Below are 23124 nucleotides of genomic sequence, written 5' to 3' on the forward strand. Positions count from 1 at the left end.
TGTGTGTGTGTGTGTGTGTGTGTGTGTGTGTGTGTTGTGTGTGTGTGTGTGTGTGTGTGTGTGTGTGTGCATGCGTGTGCGTGTGCGTGTTGGGGAGAGACGTGTTGTACCTGGTAATATCCTCCGTGAGCTGGGAGGGATCTGGAGGGTAGAACTTGACAGAGAAGGCAAAGTGCCACGGAGAGTCTGAAGAAAAATACAATGACAGCTGAAAGATTAAAAGGGACAGCTTATCTGAAAAAATAAAAATAAAAATCCTCTTATTGAGTGTTGAGGATATCAGCTTTAGAGATGTCTATCTCACATTGACCACCGGTATTAGATGGCAGATAGAGTATCTTGTGGTGCACAAATACCCCAAATACATTTGAAAAACTCAAAAGAGAGGTCTCTTTCCTGAAATCAATATTCAAGATAATCCACAGACTTTGTTGTGAGCAGTTTCATGTAAGAGTATTTACTTTCTACTGAACTACACCCGTCGACAGTAAAGAAGGAATCGTACATATATTATGAAACGTATAAACTATCCGATGTAAGCTAGCCGACGTAAACTAGCCGTTAGCTTAGAGCACTCTTTCTTCTGCGTTGTGTCATGAATGGTGAGAGTCATTTGGTTTAAAGAAAATAGTTCCTACGTTAAACTGCTTACAACAAGGTGTGTGGATTATCTTGACTAATCGGGTCACAATTTTGGGAAACATTACTATTGAGTCTTTTAAAATGTATTGTGTGGGCGCCTTGAGCCCCACAAGCCATGTACCATCTATATTGGTCTATTCATTCAACTCAAATCACACAAAAACAATCTTGATTAATAGCACTACAGTACATTTAAGAGGGAGCTTTTTGAATGTTGGGTAAACTCTCCATTTGACTATCTAAGGAAAATTGCACAGCATTTTAATTAGAAGTTAATTACACAACATGTTGAATCAGTTCATTTGCAAACAAAACTTCACCATAATTTACTTAAAGGGGACCTATCATGCAAAATGCACTTTTGTACGTCTTTTATACATGAATATGTGTCCCCGGTGTTCCAGGGAACTCACCAAGTGTCAGAAAACACAACCCTCTCTATTTTCCTCCATACCCAAATCTCTAAAAAAGGGGCTGCAACGGATCTGATAAAAACTGATCCAGATTTGAACACTGTCCTGACGTCAGGACGGTGGCGCTACGGCTATTGGGCCAACTCCACCAATCAGGAGGAGACAGCCACGGCCATTGCCGTTCGAAAGCGCTGGAGACGCTGTAGTACATATGCCAGGCCTCTAGATGGTGCTGTTCTCACTGAATCAGCCCTTGCTAAAACAGAGCTAGAAATGGTCAAATTGAGCAAAATGAGGCATGGCTAAAATGCATGATCTGTTTGGTATTTTGAAAACAAAAAAGTATAAATATGCCTTATATAGGTATGGTCCTACACTATATTATTCAAATATAGCATGATAGGTCCACTTTAATTTAACTTTAAAAACATTTATCATCTCAGTTCCTTTTAAAAATACTCACTGTGCATCTGCTTCTTGATCTCCTTAGAGGGGTCCAACCAGTTCTGGGAGACAGAAGGCAGAATTCACACAAGGCACAAAGGAAACGGGACTAAAGCACACCCCAGTGTCACAATGTCCTCTAATTGCCATCAGTGTTCCTAATGAAAGCCTTTCCATACGGTTAAATAAAGTAACTGAGCCCTCCCCTGCTGAGCAGACTTAATTCCAGCATTTGTTTCTTCATTGTGTTTCTCAATCACTTGCAGCCAGTTACTAATCGGATCAAATCATATCCGATTGTGCAGTGAACCGCTTTCGGCTGTAGGGGCACCATTTCTAAATTGTTTTGCTAGAGCGTCTCCTCCGTGGTGCAGTGTGCACCGACTTGGTTGTTAATCATGCCGTTTAGAGGCAAAGAAACACACAGATGGTAATAAAAGTCGGTAATGAAATATCTCCCTCAAGTACTTTTACACAGCTGAAATTGTTTTGAACTGTTAGCAACAGTAAACAATTTGGAGAAATCTCCTTTAAGATTGATTTGTTTTGGTTGTTTGTTGTGTTTTCTCCTTTCAATAGAATATTCTTACAAATGTAATTCCCAATGAGTTCTGGTCTGTTCTATATCTCAGTGAATCAAGTGTTTTACATTGAATTGAAACTCTCTACGGGCTTATGGTGCTTGAAGGAATCTACCACTGCATATTCATCCCATTATTTCACTATTGTTTCTCTCTGATGCCTCAAATCTAAAGAAAATCAGGTGGGTGTTGTTCATCAAAGGAGGTTTTTGCTCAAAATGTGCCTTTTTTTATTGTGAAAATCTTGTCAAATCTAGTTGAATTGATATGAATTATGTCTTAAAAAAACATGAAAAGGTAATGTGAATAAAAAGGGAAATGAAAAAGGAGATACATTTTAAAAACAGATAAATGATTTGGACATTAAAACCCCCATAATACACTACTGTAAATACATGTTTTGATTGAGATTAATGTCCTAAATGGCCCTGGTTAGAACCAGAAATCCAAACAAGTTGGTTTCCTTGGACTTTTTTCCATCCATTGACGATAGAAATCCCTACATTAAATTGTACTTAAACATGTTTCGTAACGATATAAAATATGTGGGAAAATGTCATTTCTATCCTGCCAGAACATTTAAACAAATCGATGTGGTAAATCTATGCCTTGTTTTTCTACTACTAAAAACAACAAAGATATTTCATAAAGCACCACAAATAACCTTTATTGCAGATACTAAATGAATCATAAAAAAAAAGACGAAAAAAAATATTTCTATTCACTTACAAACACAATAACATGAGCTATTATAATTTTCTACTCCGATCCTTTATCCTGTGACGGTGATCTCTGCTAACCTGAATACCTTACAGAACTTAAAAATCAGTGGCATGATTGCGATGTTGGTCAATCTGCAAGCATCTGGCAATTTGAACTGTGCAATTATGTACACACACACACACTCATGTACACTGGCATAAATACACATTCTCCTCCGGTGTTTAATCAGGCCGCTAAAGACTTTAATGAGCCGCGGGCATTTATCGTCCCCCTGCATCCATCTTATATCTGCAGAGGCCAGAGAGCACTCAATTAGCAGGACGCTCTCCGCTGCTTTGCCTTTCTCCGCAAGAAATCAGGGCGAACTTTTAATCACCGACTCTTCAAGGCTTCGCTTACGCTTTTCGCAACCTCAGTTCATGAAGCAATCACACGGAATAAATGTTCTACTCATTAAATCCTCGTTCCCCCAACCGAGACAGAGAAAGGGCATCGGAAATGACATTTCAATTCTCAGGCTTGTTTGATAAATCAATCAGAGATGACCCCACACAGCAGGCTCAATCTGCCCTCCGATAAGCCTTTCTTTGAGGAGCCTGTCATATCGTGCTAAGCCGCAGCCTTACCTACCCTCAAAAAGAGCACAAATATTTGAACTTCAAGCCTGTTTACCTCTTTAAACACCCCAGTTAACCTGTCTGTGTGGGCCGATGCTCCTTCCAAAGACTCCTCCGTCACATCAAGTCACAACAGGTGAGCTGGCAAAGCTGATAAAGGTGACAGAGGATATGCTCCAGGTGTTAAAAGGGACTTAGTCTTGTCATTTCTCCTATCTTCAAAAGGCAGCAGGTTCCTCGGTAGCCTTGTTGTGCAACCACAAACCTTCCCTAAGGGAGACTTGTGTCAATCAAAACTCATACATCTGAGAAAGAGCTTTAATACGTGCCGACGGCTAGGACCCATCAGTACAGAGTCATTTAGTCAATTATAAGATAATACGCCTGGTCTGTGCACCCAAACAAGTCACAGAGAAAAAACACACTCATACCTTCTTCTAGAAATGTCAAAATGGTCGTGAGCTGATTGGATTTTACTGAATGTACGCATGTATCAGAAGCAGAGATAATTAAACCTCAGAGGACAGAACCAAATAATTAAAGTGCGTCTGACAAGTTAGGGTCTTTTGGTAAATCACATCAACGCTTTTGCTTAGAGCGAGTTAGTCTGGCTGACCTTAAAGTTAAGACTGTGTAACTTTTGAAAGAAGAAATAACAATTCCCAAACTCGACAGTGAATTGATAAGCAGTATCACTAAATCTTGCTGAATTCAATACACATAATGAGGTTTTGCAGTTATGTCCCTACGGTATGGCTAGTTGCTGTCTTTACGACCATTCTTTGCTTTTGTTGTTCTATTACATAGGTTTGCATTAAAACGTGCCTATAGCCATGGCTTAGGGTAAGCTAATAAGTGGCCAGTTAACATTCTGACCAAACTATTCTTCAAATGTTCCTGATAAACATCGGCACTTGGCTTCAGTCAATGGAGGTTTAACTCAGATTATGTCAGAGCAGCCCTTCCTTTCTGAAATATTTGAACAACTGAATCTCCCACACAGTTCACGTCTTGCAAAGAGTATGAGTCATGTTTCTGTCTTTTTCCCCCAAACTGTTCTCCAAATGCCTTTTGTCAAGCCCAATCTTTGTTGGATAGTGCACCCCTGAGAGAGCTAGACCCAGCCAACAAGTGAGAGGAATACAGATTGTCCTGTGAGCGATGTGTTTATGTGCCGAAATGCCCCATGAGGGTTATGAGGTACACAAGTCACTGACCTTCTGGGTGTCGGTGTCAGCAAAGGTCAAACCATAGTAGTCCTTCTCCAATAAGTTGAGATGCTCACACACCATGTCTGTCAGGCTCTGTCCTTTGGAGTGTTTCTGCAAAGACAACATACAAAACAGAGTGTTAAAAAAGGTCAAGAAGAAAAAGAAAGCAGGGGAAATACTGTGTGTAACTCGTATTGGGCAACATTTGAGTCATCAATGTCAGACCCCATTAGACAGCTGTGCTTTAAGATTGCATTCCTGTTCTCATTTTCTGAAAGCAATAAAGCAGCATTTAGCGCTGTGTCACAGTCAGAGTGCCTCAAACACTTCACAGTAGAAATGGTGTGGGGAATTGCCTGGGTGGATTGGTCTTTGTACTGAAGGCAGAGATTTACTCTGCTATTGACAATAGTTCAAGATGAGCATTTCAGGAATGTTTCAATTCACCGTCAGGATACAAGTTAATTCAAGGTGGAGTTTCTTTGTGTGTTTATTTCTTTGTCCAGGATGCACAAATACACATTTTTGCTCATGGTGCTGAAGATAAATGTCAACAAATATCCATAAACCATTCAATAGTCAATAAGATAATTCAGTTTGGACTCAATTGGCGCACCCAATATTTCGAAGTATGTAAGCAGTGACTGTCACATTGGTAAAGCTCATAGAGGTCTGCATCAAATGTAGTTATAGAATGAAACACTATGGACATTTGTCATCATAGTAGCCCATTGGTAAGCACATGAAGGTCATAGGTACAAAACCTAGTTAGCCGGTATTCTGATATCTACAAAATCGAATAACCCTTATCTGATTTAAAGTAATTGAATTCCCTAGTATTGATTGCTTTGTAATTTAATTAATGAAAAGCCATTAACTGCTTGGTGAGCTGGTTTCATGCAACACAATGCTCATACTTAAACAGGTTTTGACTCTCATTGTATGGGTCACATGACATGTTGACTCAATATCGTCAATCTATGCACCGGCTCCATATGCCGCTGTTAAATATAGAACAAGGAATATAAGTATGGTAATGTAAAGGCTGGCTTACAAATAATGACACACACACACACACACACACACACACACACACACACACACACACACACACACACACACACACACACACACACACACACACACACACACACACACACACACACACACACACACACACACACACACACACACACACACACACACACACACACACACACACACACACACACACACACACACACACACACACACACACACACACACACACACACACACACACACACACACACACACACACACACACACACACACACACACACACACACACACACACACACACACACACACACACACACACACACACACTTCCTCCCCTGGAGCTTACTTTGTGAGGTGGAGCAACCAGTTGCCAGGGAAACAGATGCAGAATTATCCCTCTACTGTCTGTTTTACTAATATCTGAATGCAAGGAATTTAAAAGGTGTTCAACAATTGCCTAAATATGGGTGAAAGGTTGGTGGAGCAATTATGTAAACGTGCATATCATCTCTCATCATGTCAGTCAGTAAGTCCCGCACGGCGAGAGTGTCAAAGTAAAGCAAGCGTACGTTATAAGACACGAGTGACAACATTTAATTAACAAATCAGCATGTGGAGTCTTAATAATCCATGACATGATGAAGTCTATCTCTGGAACAATTACATATTCAATTGTACATTAATGATTTCAGCGCTGCCACCTGAATAGACATCCAAAATAATCTATGTAGAAAGACAACATTAAACACAACATTTCGCTCAAAATAGCCCTGTTTTGCTCAGCCAGGCTTTACCATTCAGGCGGATCACACTCCAGTGAGCAGAGGGAGAAGTCAGGGGTGAGTGAAATGAGTTTGGGCGTGGTGCCTCCTCTCCTGCCCGAGGACCACAGAGAGGCTCACCCATGCGTCCACGACAAGTGACTTAATTACCCCGTGAATGTGGCACCTCCTACAGGGAGAGCGTGGCCTGCCTTCACTCAACACTGTTATTAGCAACTCATGGTGGTGCAAGGGAGGTTTGAATGTGACAGGCATGAAGCTAGAAACCAACAATTAAAAACAGGAAGTAGGAGCAAGCCTGCCAAGACCTGGATGTGTTAGGCTCTCCCCTAACTAGAATTAAAAGAACGAGAGACTAAACAAGAGGCTACTTTGTGCATCGTTTGTGCATGACGGGCATATTCAAATATTTAGGAGCTTCAAAGACAAAAGCTTTCATAATGTTATCTATTGTTGTTCTGAAAAGGCCCCAGGGTTTTGCAGAATGTTTTCACAATGCTGAGAGAGTGTTGGTGTATGCATAGCATTCCTGATATTCTTACCTCACACACTCACACATACAGTAATACCGCCCTTCCCCCAACACACACAAAGTTTAATTCAGTTGTGCATAAGTATCCTAAGGGCTGGCTGATAATAACGTTGCTTTTCTATTTTCTCCTTGGCTGCACCTGGATTGCAAATATGTAATAACGATAGATCTCCTAGCAGCATGTTAGCAGCCTGTGCTGACGGCTTTTATTGGAGAAAAAGGGACATCCTGTGACCCTTAACATCTAATAAAGATTTTAGCACCAATACTTAATCAATGTGGGTACCGATACAATATATTGTTGTACCTTAGACAGGGTAATAGGAAAAGAAAAATGTAATTAACAAAATACAAAGAAACTGATCAATGTTTTGGAATCAAAATGTAGGCTCACATGAATTGGATGTTTAAGGGATCTGGTGCATAGCAACTAACAAAAGTCAATATACATAAATGAAAACAATTTACAATAGAAAATAGAAAATAAATATCGGTGTGTTTTCAAAGTGGAGCTGTGCAGAAATGTGCTGAATATTGAGCGGTTAGAAGATTGTGTGATACAGTTTAAAGCTCCAGAAAAAAAAAAGGGTGGAACTTGTAGTCTAAGTGTTTTTATGGTTTGGATTGTTTTACTTTTGTAAACAAGCATACACATCTGAGCAAGCATTCAGAACTAACTTACAATAATGACAAAACCCTAAACTCAGAAAGTCACACAGTCTTGAGTCAGTTTTGATTACCTTTAACTGACATGCAACCTAAACGACAGCACAGGTCAAAAACTACAAGTAACACGCATAAGCATCTGAGCAAGCAGTCAATGCTAACTTACAGTAATAACAAAACTCTGAAATCAGAAAGTCAATGCAAGACTCAAGAAACTAAAATAGTTTTGATTACCTTTTACTTACATGCAACCTCTTGAGGTCATGCAAACTATATGACGGCACAGGTAGCAAGTTGCATTGGGAAACCCTTTAGGTGGGCATACAAAGCGACCCACTACATCTTTGTCCAATTCTTATAACCTTTCATAACCAAGTATTTTGGGTGAGAGAAATTAAAATTGTCATATAAATAACATTGGTATGGTTCACTTGCCAGTGTTTTAATGTACTATCAGACACTGTTTCTTACGAATAGGGGTTCCAGAATAAAATATGGGTCATCTTCAAAGGCAAGGTCCTGTTTTGTCATTTGATAACTTCAATACTTACACTTTTTGATACTTGAGGAAATTGTACCAGTTAGACCCAGAAAGTTTTGAGGTTATACCCAATTGTTATTCCCAGGCCTTAACCATAAACATATGCAATACATCTCCAGTCCTCAAGACAGTTTTTCTGAAGAGTTGAAGAGGCAGAGTACTAGGCTGTGACTCACGCCGTATGCCACCAATTGGCATTATCTCTTAAATCTGGTCAACAGAAGCAGCGGTGCTAGACATCACGCCTTGGATTTGGGTGTCTGGAAAGATTCTCAGTGAGTGGGAATGGAAGTTAAGCCCGAACAAGAAGCTTAAAATAATGCAGCATAGTCAGTTAAGAAAATGGATATGAATTCCTGCCATCACAATCCTGCAAAGTACATTTCAAAAGGAGAGAAAGACCTATTCTATCAGAAGTGTGCCGCTGTGAGACGGAAAATCTCCGGCTTCTTTCGGTGCATTTATCTTAAGGCTATGCACTTACATCTTTCTCTTCTCTCCTTTCTTATGCATGCCTTCAGTTCCCTTTGCAAGCGAGCGGTAAATGTCCTCATCCCTTTGCTTGAGTAATGCCAACAGAGATCTGGTTTAGAAGGAAAGCGTTCATGTTGAACTATTTTTGTACGACTGTGTGCATTTCTGAAAATGTGTAACATTGCTTTGGCTCGGCCCCCTGGTGATCTCTCAGCAATGCATGGCACCCTTTTATTGTATTCTCTTTGTCTGTTTTATCCGCTCAGAGCAGCACTATAAAACACACAACTGCCCACAAAGGCCAAAACTGCAAAGGAAAATAATCATATTTCTCGTTCTTTGTTCAAAGCTTGTTAAGACTAATTGTAAAAGAAACTTAATTTCCACTGTCCGTACCTCAATTTCGCCTTCGAACTCCGATGTGTCCAGCAGGGTGATTTTGAAGGGGGCGGTTTTGAGTCGTTTGGAGCCTTTCTGGGGAGATTTGAGGTTCTTGTTTGGCGACGTTTTCTCCGACATGTCGTCTGTTTCTCTATTTTCATCCAGATACTTGGAGTTCTGGTCCTAAACATAAATGGATAAAATGGATAGTCGAATGACACAGTTATTCATTTTATCTGACTGATACATGAGTTGTAACTGGAAGGTGTATCTTTATCAGTATACAATTTTGTTATATGATTGTAATGGCCTATGAGAAAGTCATTGGTGTAGAACCTGTATTGTGACTTTATTAGTTAATGGCTTTTTGTGCCAGTGTGCTTATTCAGCATATTGTAGACCTAATGGAAACTACATTGATAGGCAAGCACTGAATACTGGGACAAAACAGATATAAGAAATGAAATACTAGTCATATTATCTTTGAATAGGGACTTGAAGACTGCTTCAGACCAGAAAAAATGGTTGGCAATATCAAGAAATTCTAGTAAGTAAAGTAATTAATTTCATGCTGACCTGTTTGGCCATCTTGCTGTCTGAGGCTGATTCCTGCATGCTCGCTGCTGCCCCCTGCTGTCTGGGAGGACTCCTGTCTCGATCACTTTGCCTCGGACTCTTGCCTCTTGCCTCGTCTCTTCAGAGAAGTAACACCAACCTGAGAAAGACAAGAAAACAACAAATATGTTAAAATAGTGTCTCAACTGCAGAGCCTCTCTTCAAAATGCCATGTCCAAATCTTTAATGCATGCTTTCTCCCTGCCTCAAATGAGCTGCGATGACAGCGGGAGCTCTTGAGACCGTGAAAATGCAATACCCAAATTGCAATCACCCTTAAATAATGGCAGTGCTGGCACCAGAAACCCACATTCATTACAAATTCTGAAAAGCTGTAGCTTCTTGATACAACACTATTTCCACAGACTTAGTTCACCTTGCCTTCAAGGACATTTACTTTAATTATAGAATCCCTCACTGAGCCAGATAATCATCATCTATTTAAGCAAGACAAACTCCAGCGCTAAGGCGGTGATAACCAAAAAAATGAATTAGCGAATAAGACCGTGAGCACTAATCATGATGGCCATGGCTTCAAACTGTTCCTTTAGTCGCAACCTTAAAATCAGATAAGGGTATTATCATCGCCGAGTGGGTATGAATGCTTGTAATTCTGCAGTCTGTATTGCTTCATGGAGCATGTAACTAAATTCAAGATAAGTTAAAGTAATATGCAGGGTCACGTCAAAGTGTTGCATTTGATTTGTCGGTACCACTTTACAATAAGACTACACTTATAAAGGGTTTACGAATAGTTTGTAATTCATTTATTAATTAGGTTGTGAACACTTTATAAATCATTAATAGTCTTTTATAAGACATGAGATACACAGGGCAACTGTGACCGGTTGCTTGCCAAATAGTGAGCCCACATTTATCTGTACTGCTAAGCCTTATATTGGCTACTTAGCTTACTTCGTCTTCTTCATCAGCCAGCATCCTTGGTATCTGTTGCTCACTGAGTTGATTCTCGCTAAGTAGCCAATATAAGGCTTAGTCATCTTGCCAAATAGTGAGCCTGTGTTGATGTATGAAAACTATGTTAGAACTGGTTTATAAATGGTTCTTAAGGATTAATAAAGTGTTTACAACCTAATTCATAACCTAATTATAAACCCTTTATGAATCCTTTATAAGGGTAGTCTTATTGTAAAGTGGTACCGATTTGTCTAATAAAAACATATACAAGTGCTTTTTTTTCTTAATGGTAATCCAGTTTCCTATAGCTTCACCTCCTCAACTTCTACATCACTTTGTCAATGTCTTTATTATCCTGAAAATCAGTTGGAATGCATTGCCTTTAGTTGCATGGTGTGGGTGGACTGAATAATAAGAACTGCTAAAGTAGTGGGCAGCCAGTTTTCTTGGTTTAGAGAGGTGTGCACTGTGAGCACGTCTCATAGAGGCTCACCGGAATGATATTAAGGATATTTTCACATTGACACACATGGAATAGTGAGGAGAAATCTTCATTCTTTGTTCCCGACAAATACTTCATAGACCTTCACACCTCATACTGTAATATTCCCAATACAATATGTTAAAGGGGCCCTATTATGCTACCTTTCATGTAGTGTTATAAGCACTCCAACATATTGTACCTCATAGGCTAAGGGGCGGGACATCTCTAAGCGGTTGATCAATCACAACAGAGCCGGCCAGCTAACCAATCAGAGCAGACTGGGCTCTGGATTCAGACAGAGGGTGAAAAGAGGTGCTGCAGCACAGGCAGTATGAGAAAAAGAAAGAGCTTTTTGAACATTAAAGCATGGAGACATGTCCCAGTAGAGACACACCATACTGATATACACCTGAACATCAGCAGGAGAGGACTCTTTAAAGTAGAGACACACCATACTGATATACACCTGAACATCAGCAGGAGAGGACTCTTTAAAGTAGAGACACTACATACTGATATACACCTGAGCATCAGCAGGAGAGGACTCTTTAAAGTAGAGACACTACATACTGATATACACCTGAACATCAGCAGGAGAGGACTCTTTAAAGTAGAGACACTACTGATATACACCTGAACATCAGCAGGAGAGGACTCTTTAAAGTAGAGACACTACATACTGATATACACCTGAACATCAGCAGGAGAGGACTCTTTAAAGTAGAGACACTAAATACTGATATACACCTGAACATCAGCAGGAGAGGACTCTTTAAAGTAGAGACACTACATACTGATATACACCTGAACATCAGCAGGAGAGGACTCTTTAAAGTAGAGACACTACATACTGATATACACCTGAACATCAGCAGGAGAGGACTCTTTAAAGTAGAGACACTACATACTGATATACACCTGATCATCAGCAGGAGAGGACTCTTTAAAGTAGAGACACTATACTGATATGAACCTGAACATTTGCATAACATGTCTTCTTCAATCAACAAAACCATAGTGGACAATTTATTGAAAGGCAAGTGAAAAGCTAAAGTGCAGATTTGGTAATAATTGGAATAAAACATTTTAAGTTTGTGCTCTATAAGACATCGAGCATCATTGACAAATATATTTTATTTTACAATGTTTAGTGTTATGGGTAAGCCCAGTGTTTTATTAACCATCTGCGTTCCTATTCCCCAGCAGATTAAAAGAAAGCTTCTGACCCTGGAACATGTTCTTTGTGACCTTTCATTAAATGAAGACGAGGCCCATTATATGAGAACATGTCCTCAGTGGTATCCTCTCAACACAGCATAAAGAAACAATGCCTGTGTATAATAGAATTCCCCTGACATTACTCCAGGTCTTTGTATTTAATCCAGTCTCGGTTTGACCCGAGAGGTCTCTCTGGCCCGCGAGCAGCAAATCACATCAACATTATGCTTGGGGGGGGGGGGGTTATAGGGGATCGTGGCTGGCGATTGATGTGGGAACTTATCCGGTTAACACTGGTTCAGAGGAGAGACAAACCCCCTCTGGCAACCAATCAGGGCAGGTCTTGACATTTTGCACATGGTTAAAGGAGTGTGAAACCCTTCCACCTCCCTCCTCCGCCTCCTGTTCTAATCTATCACAACCTTGCCATTACTTACAATCACAGAGATTTGACAGAAATGAATTCCTCTCCTTGGGGAGAACAGTGAGGCGTGGAGTGGTATGTCCACTCATCTTCTCTCTCAGGCACTGGACTAGAAGTTGCTGAATACATTTTATTCCACTGGCTGAATCATGGATGTGTAAGGAATAAAACAATATATTTTACTGGAACTTTAAATAATATTATATACTGTCATAGTGTTTTCCCACAGACTGAATATGGGGGACACCATGGACCTCCGGAACCGGATGGTGTTGTTAGCCATTAGCATGTAGCTAATAGTATATCGTGAATGTCAATATAAGGAGAATGACACGTGGAGTTACATACTAAACACACTGTCTTCAACTCTCACTCATCTACGCTGCAATACTGTTATTATGGAAAGTTGAAAGTGGACCGATCATGCTATATTTTAATAATATATTGTAGGGCCATACCTACTGTATATAAAACATGTCTGTGAAGTTTTTTTTTCAAAATACCAAACAGATCATGCATTTTAGCCATGCCTCATTTCGCTCTATTTGCTCTTTTCCAGCCCTGTTTTTGCAAGGGCTGATTCTGTGAGAAGTCTTCTTCGCTGCTTTTGTGGCAGACTGCAGCGCCACTTACAGGCCTGGCATATGTACTACAGTGTCTCCAGCGCTTTCGGGCGGCAATGGCCGTGGCCCAACCCCCCATTCCCCTGATAGGTGGAGAGTTGCCCATACAGGCGGAGCACCCTGTTTCTGACGTCAGAACAATTTCAAATCTGTATCAGATCCGTTGCAGCCCTGTTTTTAGAGATTTGGGTATGGAGGAAAAGAGAGAGGGTTGTGTTTTCTGACACTTGGTGAGTTCCCTGACACACCGGGGACACATATTCATGTATAAAAGACGTACAAAAGTGCATTTTGCATGATAGGTCCCCTTTAAATGACGAACAGATATTTGAAGAATTGTAAAATTAGACAGCAGAAGACAATAAGGCAGGACGTGTCGTGGACCCGCCCCCGTCGACTTCAGCCAATGGGAGAAGACTTTAGATGATAATATGTGATGTAAACACGATATCCGCTCTCTTTCTCATCCTTGCAATTGGAAGGAAGACCTCGGCCGAGTACTTTTGCAAACTTATTGTATCATTGTATTAAAAACGCTGTTAACTTGAAGAGAAGCTTCCTGGACTCTTTTTAGCTATTCCTGACTCAGAGTTATAGAAACCCCTACAGATGCGAATGCCAAATACACTTCCTGATTGGAAGGGAAAAATCCATCATGTGTGGTGTTCAGATGGCGAAAAGCCGCTGTCTCACTGTTATCGCATTCGACTCCTAGTCAGATCTATTCAAGCTGAAAATAACAAGCGTCTTCTCAGTGTGCAATACAGGTGCGCACTTTCTCATCCGGACCAAGTGGACCAGACGCTGACGTCCTCCTTCACTTAACATCCATCTGGGCTTCATGACACAATGCATCCGTCTACAGCTGTCTGTGAGAATACTCCAGTCTCCTGTGCTATGTTCACAGTAACAAATAATCTGAAAACAGCCCATCTCGCCATCTATGCTCCCCACTGTGGACATCTTTCACTTCTGTTCTCAACACATTAACGAGCACACAGCCAAACATGACCAGTTCTCTGACCAGCCAAATCAATAGTTGCTGTTGTGTTGAAGTGGTCACAAACGTTGTGTACGATATGTCAGCCAAAATTGTAAAAGCCCTATGAGGACACAACATTAAAGGGGCCCTATTATGCTCATTTTCAGGTTCATATGTGTTGTTTGTTCCTCTACTGAGACATGTCTCCATGCTTTAATGTTCAAAAAGTTCTTTATTATTCTCATACTGCCTGTGCTGCAGCACCTCTTTTCACCCTCTGTCTGAAACCAGAGCCCAGTCTGCTCTGATTGGTTAGCTGGCCGGCTCTGTTGTGATTGGTTAAACGCTTAGAGATGTCCCGCCCCTTCATCACATCACGTCCAATGTGTTTGAGTGATAACCAAAAGAAGCGCGAGTGTTACAAAGTGATGTCACTACGTTACAGAAGAAATCAAAGGAATCTAATGGAGGAGTTTCAGGCAGGGGGGAAGTGTGTTAGAGAGAAACTCACTTTGGAGGGAACACAGGGAATCTATATAACACATTACAGGAAAGGGAAAACCCCCCAAACGCATACTTGGACCTCTTTAAAAATGCAAATCACGTAATCCTAATTTAGTTTGTGGAAAATGGGGACCCTTAATTTAGACATCGCCTCATGACATCAGATTAGTTGCCAAATTAAAATAGATTGATTTCAGTGGAGCCCTTTAAATGCATTCATTTCCTGTATCACACCATTACCCACAATTACCTCTGTAAAACTAGCGAGCGAGACCTCTGCAGAGGAGAAGAAAGCACCGTACAGTGCAGCGTGTTGCCTTTGTTGTACACTGTGTGCAGTTCACTGATAATGTCTGTCTTTGATATCTGCCATCGGTAACAATGGTTCATCAAAGAGAAAAGCACAATGTCTCCCTCGGAGGGTTCATGAAACGCTAACAAGCACAGCCTCTTCTCTTCATTCCTCCTGCATCTTTCTCATCAGAGGTAAGCTTAAATCTTAGTATGGGGGGAGAGCGCATGTCTATGGAAGAGTACTGGCTCAGCTCACAGATGCAGTTGCCATGGTAACAGCATAGAGTATTTTTTTCTCGTGGAGTGACAGAGAAAAACAGAAAGCCGAAAACTGAACAAGGAGAAGAAGATGTGAGGGCCAAAAGATGAGGCGGCTAGAAAGACAGAGGGATCAAGGGTAAACGGGAGCGCTAAGAATTGACAAGAGGGAGGAAATGAGATGATGTGCCATCGCGACTCAAAAGGAAATGTCACAGACTTCCCTATGGTTAGCGGTAGCGATGCTAACCCCCCCACCCCCCGCTCAAACATCTACTGCCTGCTTCTCCTCTGACAGGCGCAGTCAGCACTATTTGGCCGATACACAACTCTAATTCCATTGTACAAGCCATGGTCTTAATCACATTTATCCATTGGCATGCACTGTATGCACAATGCAGCCGAGTCATCACAAAGAGAAGTGCAGTGGCATCAGAGCAAGCCAGACAAAAACACAATAGTTAAGTGGATCACCTCACTAGCTTGTGAGTTATTTGCATATGTGTTTGTCTTCAGGTCTGCAGCTACAGCTATCAAACCTACGCCATGAGCTTTTTGGTTTATTTTTCAGCAGGGTAATAGAACAAACCAGCCCGAATGCCATTAAAATTGGTAAAAGGGTGAAGCATGGACCACAGAAAACCCATTATTTTGGAGTGGATCTGACAAACGAAGTTGATTCTTTTTCATTTATTGAAACCTTTTTTGGTTGAGGTCTGTGCTCACTGAGGTCCCTTCTTGTTCATGCCTGAATTAAATGAGTGCACATATTTCACTGTTCAATTCCACTTCATTTAATACAAGGAGAATTAAATTGTCGACCTTCTAGTTTAAGGTCAAATGTATGTAAGCAGAATGAGTTAGACTCTCTATACACCTGGACCACTGGTTTTAAATCATGCTAGGCAAAAGAGACAACATTATTTACGGCTAAAAGTAAAAACATTTTACAAGATTACTGTTCGACGGTGTAGTGACAGTGATCTACAGCACACACTGTAGATAGAAGTATAAATCTTGGACTACAGGCAGGCAGAGTTCAAGTCGGACATACAATTACCTTTGCCAAAGAGGGATTTTTCCGTTTGTTGGTCAGTTGTTCAGCAGTCTTACTAAAAAGATACTGGCCCAATGTTCATTTAACTGGGTGGAAGGGTGTTGCAATTTCCCAGGAAGAACCCATTCGATTTTGGGGCAGATCCAAGTCACGTAGCGTATTACTACTTTCATGAAAAAAGTCTTGGCAGAGGTTTGCACTTTACAAGAGCCCTCTTCGTTATCTAAGTATTAAGAGGTGTATAGCAATGTTTGCCTACTTTTTTAGCTTGCTAGCTAATAAGCAGTTATCCCAAAGTACAATTGAGGCGGATTAAACCACCATTAGCTCGATAGGTATCTGTTCAACTTTGACCTGATAATGGAATTAGATTGAAAGCCACAGGGATCTCCAGTCATTACGGTTCACTCTGAGGATGATGTGAATATGTAGGCTACCACATTTCATGAAAATCCATCTAATATTACTTGTGAAAAAAAAACACATCCCAACCTCATGGTGGCGCTGGTGAAAAGTCAATGGATTACAAATGGACATTACGGTTAAAGATTAAGATAGCACCAACAGACTTAGTTGAACACTTACATAAACAAAAGTATTTATTATATTGGTTCTCTGAATTGTTATGTTCAAGTATGCAAGTGAGACATTTTAAAAAGCGTAATCTTAATATATTTCCAGAACATAAAGCTAACTTGGATAAACCAGGTTCAACGAGTCAAAAATCGCAATTTTGGAAATCTCTCCGTAAATAAGAAATAATGGTCAGCAGCCTTGAAAAATCTATTTCCACCATTTTCCAGGAATAAAATGTTATATAAATCTGATCATGAATTATAAATGAACAAACCCCTCCCCCAAAAACTCTTCAGAATATAGATGGGAATGAAACTGGAACGTTTTAAAGTGCTACTGAAGTGGAGATTTTGGGCTCAGAGTATGAGAAAAAACACTCTTTGAGAAAACTACAGTATATTGTAAGAGTCCATACATTTTGCAAGGCAATATAGGAAAATAGGGTAGACAACTAATATTAATTAGTACTAATACTGTAGATATCAGCATTAAAACTCTCCCCTTCCCCCATTAATTAGATTACAAATTGATTTACATTTTAAGATTCTGATATTTTTGGTGTCTTTAGGAGAAATCTACAGACACAAAAAGACAAAGTGAAGAAAAATATGAACCTAAATTGGATTTTGTTTAAGTTTTCTTCCCACTAGTAAAAAAAAAAGAAATTGCCATGTATGCAAAATAGCTTAAAACCTCAAAATTAACAGGTGGAAAAGTGGTTTTCCAGCGCTTTCTTCCTCTTCCTGTCTCAGTATCGACCCCGCGCCTCACGTGTTTATTCATAAAGCGTTCCTTTGTTTCTCAGGACCATCATGTTGTCAACAACTCTGGCTCTTCTTCCTAGAAAGCAGCAGTGCTTCCTAGTGATCCACGGCACACTTCAACGTGTCAGTGACAGTTCATGCAGTCACTCAGAGAGAGAGAGAGAGGGATGGGAGGCTGAAGGACACACACTGCTCTCTTTCACCAACATCACACATACGGCCGTCTCACACACTGACAACTTCAGTGTAACGCTGATTGAAGCCACGAAGGCATCGCCCCCGAGCACCGTGTGTAAAGTGATGCGATTTTTTTTTCTCCACTCGAGTTGTGGACATTCTCTTCCTGCGATTCAGCCCTGACACCTCTCAAATCTGAAGAGGCCGCTCAGTGCTCTGCTTAGTTTCCGGGATGAGCCTCGGCCAATGCATGATGACAGATGAAGCCTGAGAGGAAGGACTGAGGCTGGAGTAAAAGTAGAGCCACAACAACTGCTGCATGACTCCTCAAGCTCCACATTCCTGCAGCCGACTGGAATCACCCCCAGAGGAAAAGAAAAAAAGCGTGTTTCCTCTGTGCAGCTGTAGTAAAAACATGCGCTCAGTATATCTGAATGCAAAGCGGAGATGCAACAATTATAGATATATCCTTGTTTTATAATGATGATGAAGGTGATAATAATTGCACAACCCTACAGATGTATCAAATCACATTTTATTAATGACTATTTTCTCTTCTTTTTGAACTATTATGAATTATCCACTTGTACATGTGGCATATGAAAAACCTCTCAAAAAACCTGATAAGCAGATGTTACAGTATGCACTTATTTTATATATGTTGCATTGCTCTTTGTCCTGTTGTCAATTGTCTATATTAGTTTAAGTTTATATCAGTTTTAGTTTTTAGTCAAAATGAAAATTGAAAACATCTCCAATGCAGGTGTTATACTCTTTTTCAAATGCTGTTTTATGAACGGTGCAAAGCTCAAAGTCAAAGTCACCTTTATTGTCAATCTTTCAGTTTGTGTGAGAGATCAAAATACCGTTTCCCACAATCCCGAATACAAAAAGCTCCTTTTCCAAATACATGTTTTTAAACAACCACTGTTCATAAACAATGTCACATAATGTCCCTTTTTTCTGACAGTGAGAACAGAAACCCAGCCGCCCACAGTCAGGAACTTGGCTAAACTAAAGGTGCCTGCTCTCAGAGGAGCAGCACAGATGGGGAGAATCACCGGCAGCCAGTGCCAGACTTGGTTTAATAAATTGTTGCGGACACATCATTCTGTCACAGTGCATCTAATGGAAGCTGACCTTTCTCCAGTGGTGCATGCAGGAGGAGGGACGTCTCTGACAGATCTGTCCCTGAAGCTGCCAGACACCACACACCGCAGGGACTAACACTTTTTTCCTTTTCGCCCTTCTCACAGCTGATACTGAGATAAATGAGAAAATGTAACGTAGCTAAAGGGAAACATGGCACTTAGAGAGCATGGAAATGAGGACATGGGCGTGGGAGCTCATTGGGCGGCTGTACATCATGAGCCTCGAGGGCAAGGCGACACATGGTGGCAAGACAAAGCTTGTTGGCTTGTAAGCACAATGTGCTAAATTCTTCATCGAGGCCTAATGCCTTTCGAAGTGAGGCTATTGAAGTGACTGTTATTTTGTATTTATTGATTGTTGTGTTTTTATTTAGGTCTTAATGTGCGCACATGTAAAAATGTGTCTTTACAGCCTTCTGTGTATATACATATTTGCACACATATTTGTAATACATTTGTTTTTATATTCGGGATTGTGGGAAACAGTATTTTCGATCTCTCTGTCTGTACATACAAACTGGAAGATTGACAATAAAGTTGACTTGACTTGACTACACTACAAAAACTTGAAATCTTGTCTAATATCTAGTCAGAATGTGTCTTTACACTTGCTATAAGACACAATAACTTCAGAAGTAACAATGCAGTGAGATATAGGCTCTTGCTTTAAGACAATGCATCATCTTGTTAAGTCAAAGAATCTTATTTTCAGTTGTATCTCAGATTTTATTTTACATATTTATTGGAAAATCACCCACTAACATAAAAAAACAGAACACTTTTGAGCATTTGCGGCTTATATTGTAACACAGCATTTCCTGATTCTGGTCAAATATAGTTCAAAATGAGTTCTCCCAGCTAATTACAAGATGTGATTCATCTAAATATCCCTTCTTATTTCAAAAAATCTTACCAAGCTAATTTTCACTTGTTCTATTGGCAGATTATTGTACTTATTTCAAGTGAAAACACCTTGTTTTCATTCTTTTTAAACTCGTTTTTGGAGCAGCATTTTTCCCAGTGTATCGTTGTCACAGTCTCCTTCTCCAACAAGTCTTCAAACACTTTAATTTTTTTCTCACCACCCACTATATGTCTGATTAATCATTCTTCCAGGCTCTCTTCACCAAAGGGAATTATTTGTCTTTCCACATAATGAAAATACAGTTTGTTCCGCTTGTATTCCATCATATGCATACAATATGTTGCATCATTTAATCTTGAGTGAGTCTAACACATTCACACGCCGCCTCGCATTTTATCAGTTCCTGTCAAAAAGTGCTGTCACATTCTCAAAGGCCAGTGTGTAATTGTCTCGGCGTTAATGAGAGACTGTCACAATGGCTGCTCCCCCCAAACCAGATCCTCTGCCGCTGTAATCCATGCGTGGGGAAATTATTTCCTGTAGCTCAGAAGCATAATTACAGCTGTTTTCTTGGCTTTGTGCTGAAGACAACAAAGGACAAACAGGTCAGAGCGGTCTCAATAATGTTGCACTCAGTCATTTAAGCGCCTTCTTAAAACTGCACTCACAAGTGTTTCGACTGTTTAGAGTAGTCGGGTTGAAGGTCATTTGATCACAAAAAAGATAAGAATTAAGAAGCTGTTGACAGTTTTTAAAGAGATAGTTTGGATTTTGTTTAGAGGAGTTGTATGAGGTACTTATGTACATTATGTACATGCGTTCACACCGCAGTACTTTTCCCACTTTAGTTCCAATATAGTTCCGAAATGTCGCGTTCACACCAAAAAGAGCCGGAACTAAAATTTGTTCATGAGAACCTTTTCAGTCCCTGCTAGAGAGCAGGTACTTTCGTGGGAGAAAAAGGTTCCTATTTCTGATTGGCTGGGCGGAATGCAAACCACGCCCCGTAAAACTCCAAAAAAGTTTTGTGAAGCCGCCATTTTATTATCCTCGCATTAGCATTATTAGCATTAGCATTAGCCCAGCGCAGAAACGCAGAGAGACTAACTTATGGCAACACAAAAGAAAACATGGGAGCGGTGTAGATGAGGTGTCGGCGTTCTGGCGATTTACTCGGAAGGCTTCAGTAGAAGCTGCAGGGAGTCCCAGCAGCTTCTACTGAAGCCAGTCCCCAACTCCGGTGACTTCCGGCCGGGGACTTCGAGTCGCAGTATACGCCGTGAAGTTGTTTGCGGCCTGCCAGTAAACCCAAAGCAGAAGAAGACGAAGTGACGTCAGCGGCTTCATTTGCCTAATCCTCCCCCAGGGACTTATTCCGGTGTGAACGCGATCTGTACTTAGTTCATGAGAACTAAAGAGTTCTGATGAACTAAGTTCTGATGAACCTTTGTGGGAAAAGTACTGCGGTGTGAAAGCACCTATAGTCAGTGTGTAAATTACAGTTAACCCCAAGTTTGCCAGCTAGCCAGGATAACCGAACGCAAGCAAAACAATTAATCGCTTTGGAGGGGGGCACTAGAAAACAAGATACCTGCCTCAAAAAGTAATGTATATATTTATATACTGTATAATATTTTAACCACAGTACCTGGCTGTCAGACAGCATTCCTGACGGGGAACTTAAGCTGTTTTCTATGCACTAAGAGCCACATGTAAAGTATTTTCTGTGTTTGTTACGTCACATTTTTTTAGTCACTAGAGGTGGTGGGCGTGTCTATTGGATTTGTGTGGTGACGTTTTTGGTTAAATCCGGTTGCATTTACCTGCGCACTTTGTCATATGGAGGGGGAGTGAGCTGGGGAAGGACAGTTTTTGTTGACCGAATACGCAATCACTATACTGGATATGGACTAGAAATAATTGTATGTTTGCTTGTTTCATTTGCAAATAAAAGGTCAAACGCATATCAGTGGAAAGACAGTTTTCTTGCGCGTCAGACAATGTTTTTGGCATTGTGTAACTTTAGTGAAGCCGAACTAAACCTTTTAAAACCTTAAGATCACAAAACAACACAAAGAAACTAACCGATTGACCTCCCATCAACTCAAGTATTATGCAAAGACAAAACTACTGTAAATGTTCGGAAAGGGCATTCGAAGTAAAAAATTCATAGATACACTTTTTTCTCAGTCACATTTTTCTTGGGCTTAAAATGTCATAAAAACATAAGAGATTGGTTTCAGATGCAATACATTGTTTAGCTTCAATGTCAGTTATCAAGGCTGTGTCGGCAATTTGAAGACTCGCCGAACGTCATGTACTATACTTCACTGCGGATAAGTACATCAAACAATCCCATCGTCAAAAAATCTGAACCGTCCCTTCAATATTATACATGTATTTGTCTAGTATCTGTCAAGACTCAGTGTTATACATGAATACATCAGTTAAAGTCACTTTCTTTACCACTATAAAAACATACTTTCTATTCAGTTCAAATCTATAATACAAGACACTTCAGAAGCCGACAACTCAACAGATTCCCAGACAAAAAACAGTTTGTTCTCCATTAGACGAGGAGAGCTTCTCTTCGCCGCAGTTCAAGTCACGCTGTCAATAAATCCACAATTTCTAACACGACTCGTCTGAAGACCCAATCTGCTTGAAGTTTGGTGCACACACACACACTTAGTCTCACCCTCATTTTGCCTTTCCTTTGAAGAAATACACAAACACACATTCTCCCACGCAACACTTTCTCTTTCCCTTTGATTTCCCTTCCTGCATTAGGTCTATAATAATTAAATGTTCTTTTTGTTCTCATGTAGACATTTTTTGTTTTTAATTTAACTGTGATGTGTTTACAAGCCTCGTTTTCCTTCCTACGCTTGCACCGTGTTGCACTGTTTACTGTGTAACTGTCATTATATTGATTTTTTATGCACAAACAAACCAATTGCTTTGCAGGGAATCTGAAGGCTGACAATGATTATTTGTTGACAACACCGCTCCCATACGCCATGATGTGATGACAATTTGACATTCTGGGCTCATATCTGAATAATGTCTGATATTATTTTATGTGAAAGTCACAAAAACAATCTTGCAAGGACGTAGTACAATGTCCCAAACACTTCAACACTGCATAAATAACTCTTACTGATGC

General features: G+C 40.4%; 1 protein-coding gene across 5 annotated transcripts in view; it reads right to left on the reverse strand.

Annotated features, from left to right (window-relative positions):
* LOC117475454 (protein 4.1-like) overlaps positions 1 to 23124 on the reverse strand; it is a 96319-nt gene that overhangs the window by 30592 nt on the left and 42603 nt on the right. For all 5 annotated transcript variants that reach the window (XR_004555169.1, XR_004555170.1, XR_004555171.1 and 2 more), the window contains exons 2-6: positions 9625 to 9763; positions 9064 to 9231; positions 4638 to 4742; positions 1519 to 1561; positions 111 to 186 (exon numbers count right to left, since the gene is read on the reverse strand). Coding sequence is in view for 2 of the 5 variants with exons in the window: in XM_034121670.1 (XP_033977561.1) it covers positions 111 to 186; positions 1519 to 1561; positions 4638 to 4742; positions 9064 to 9231; positions 9625 to 9663 (431 nt within the window). In the remaining 3 variants the exon portion in view is untranslated. The remainder of the gene's footprint in view (positions 1 to 110; positions 187 to 1518; positions 1562 to 4637; positions 4743 to 9063; positions 9232 to 9624; positions 9764 to 23124) is intronic.

The sequence above is a fragment of the Trematomus bernacchii genome, unplaced genomic scaffold, assembly GCF_902827165.1.
Source record: "Trematomus bernacchii unplaced genomic scaffold, fTreBer1.1, whole genome shotgun sequence".
In the NCBI taxonomy this organism is placed as follows: Eukaryota; Metazoa; Chordata; class Actinopteri; order Perciformes; family Nototheniidae; genus Trematomus; species Trematomus bernacchii.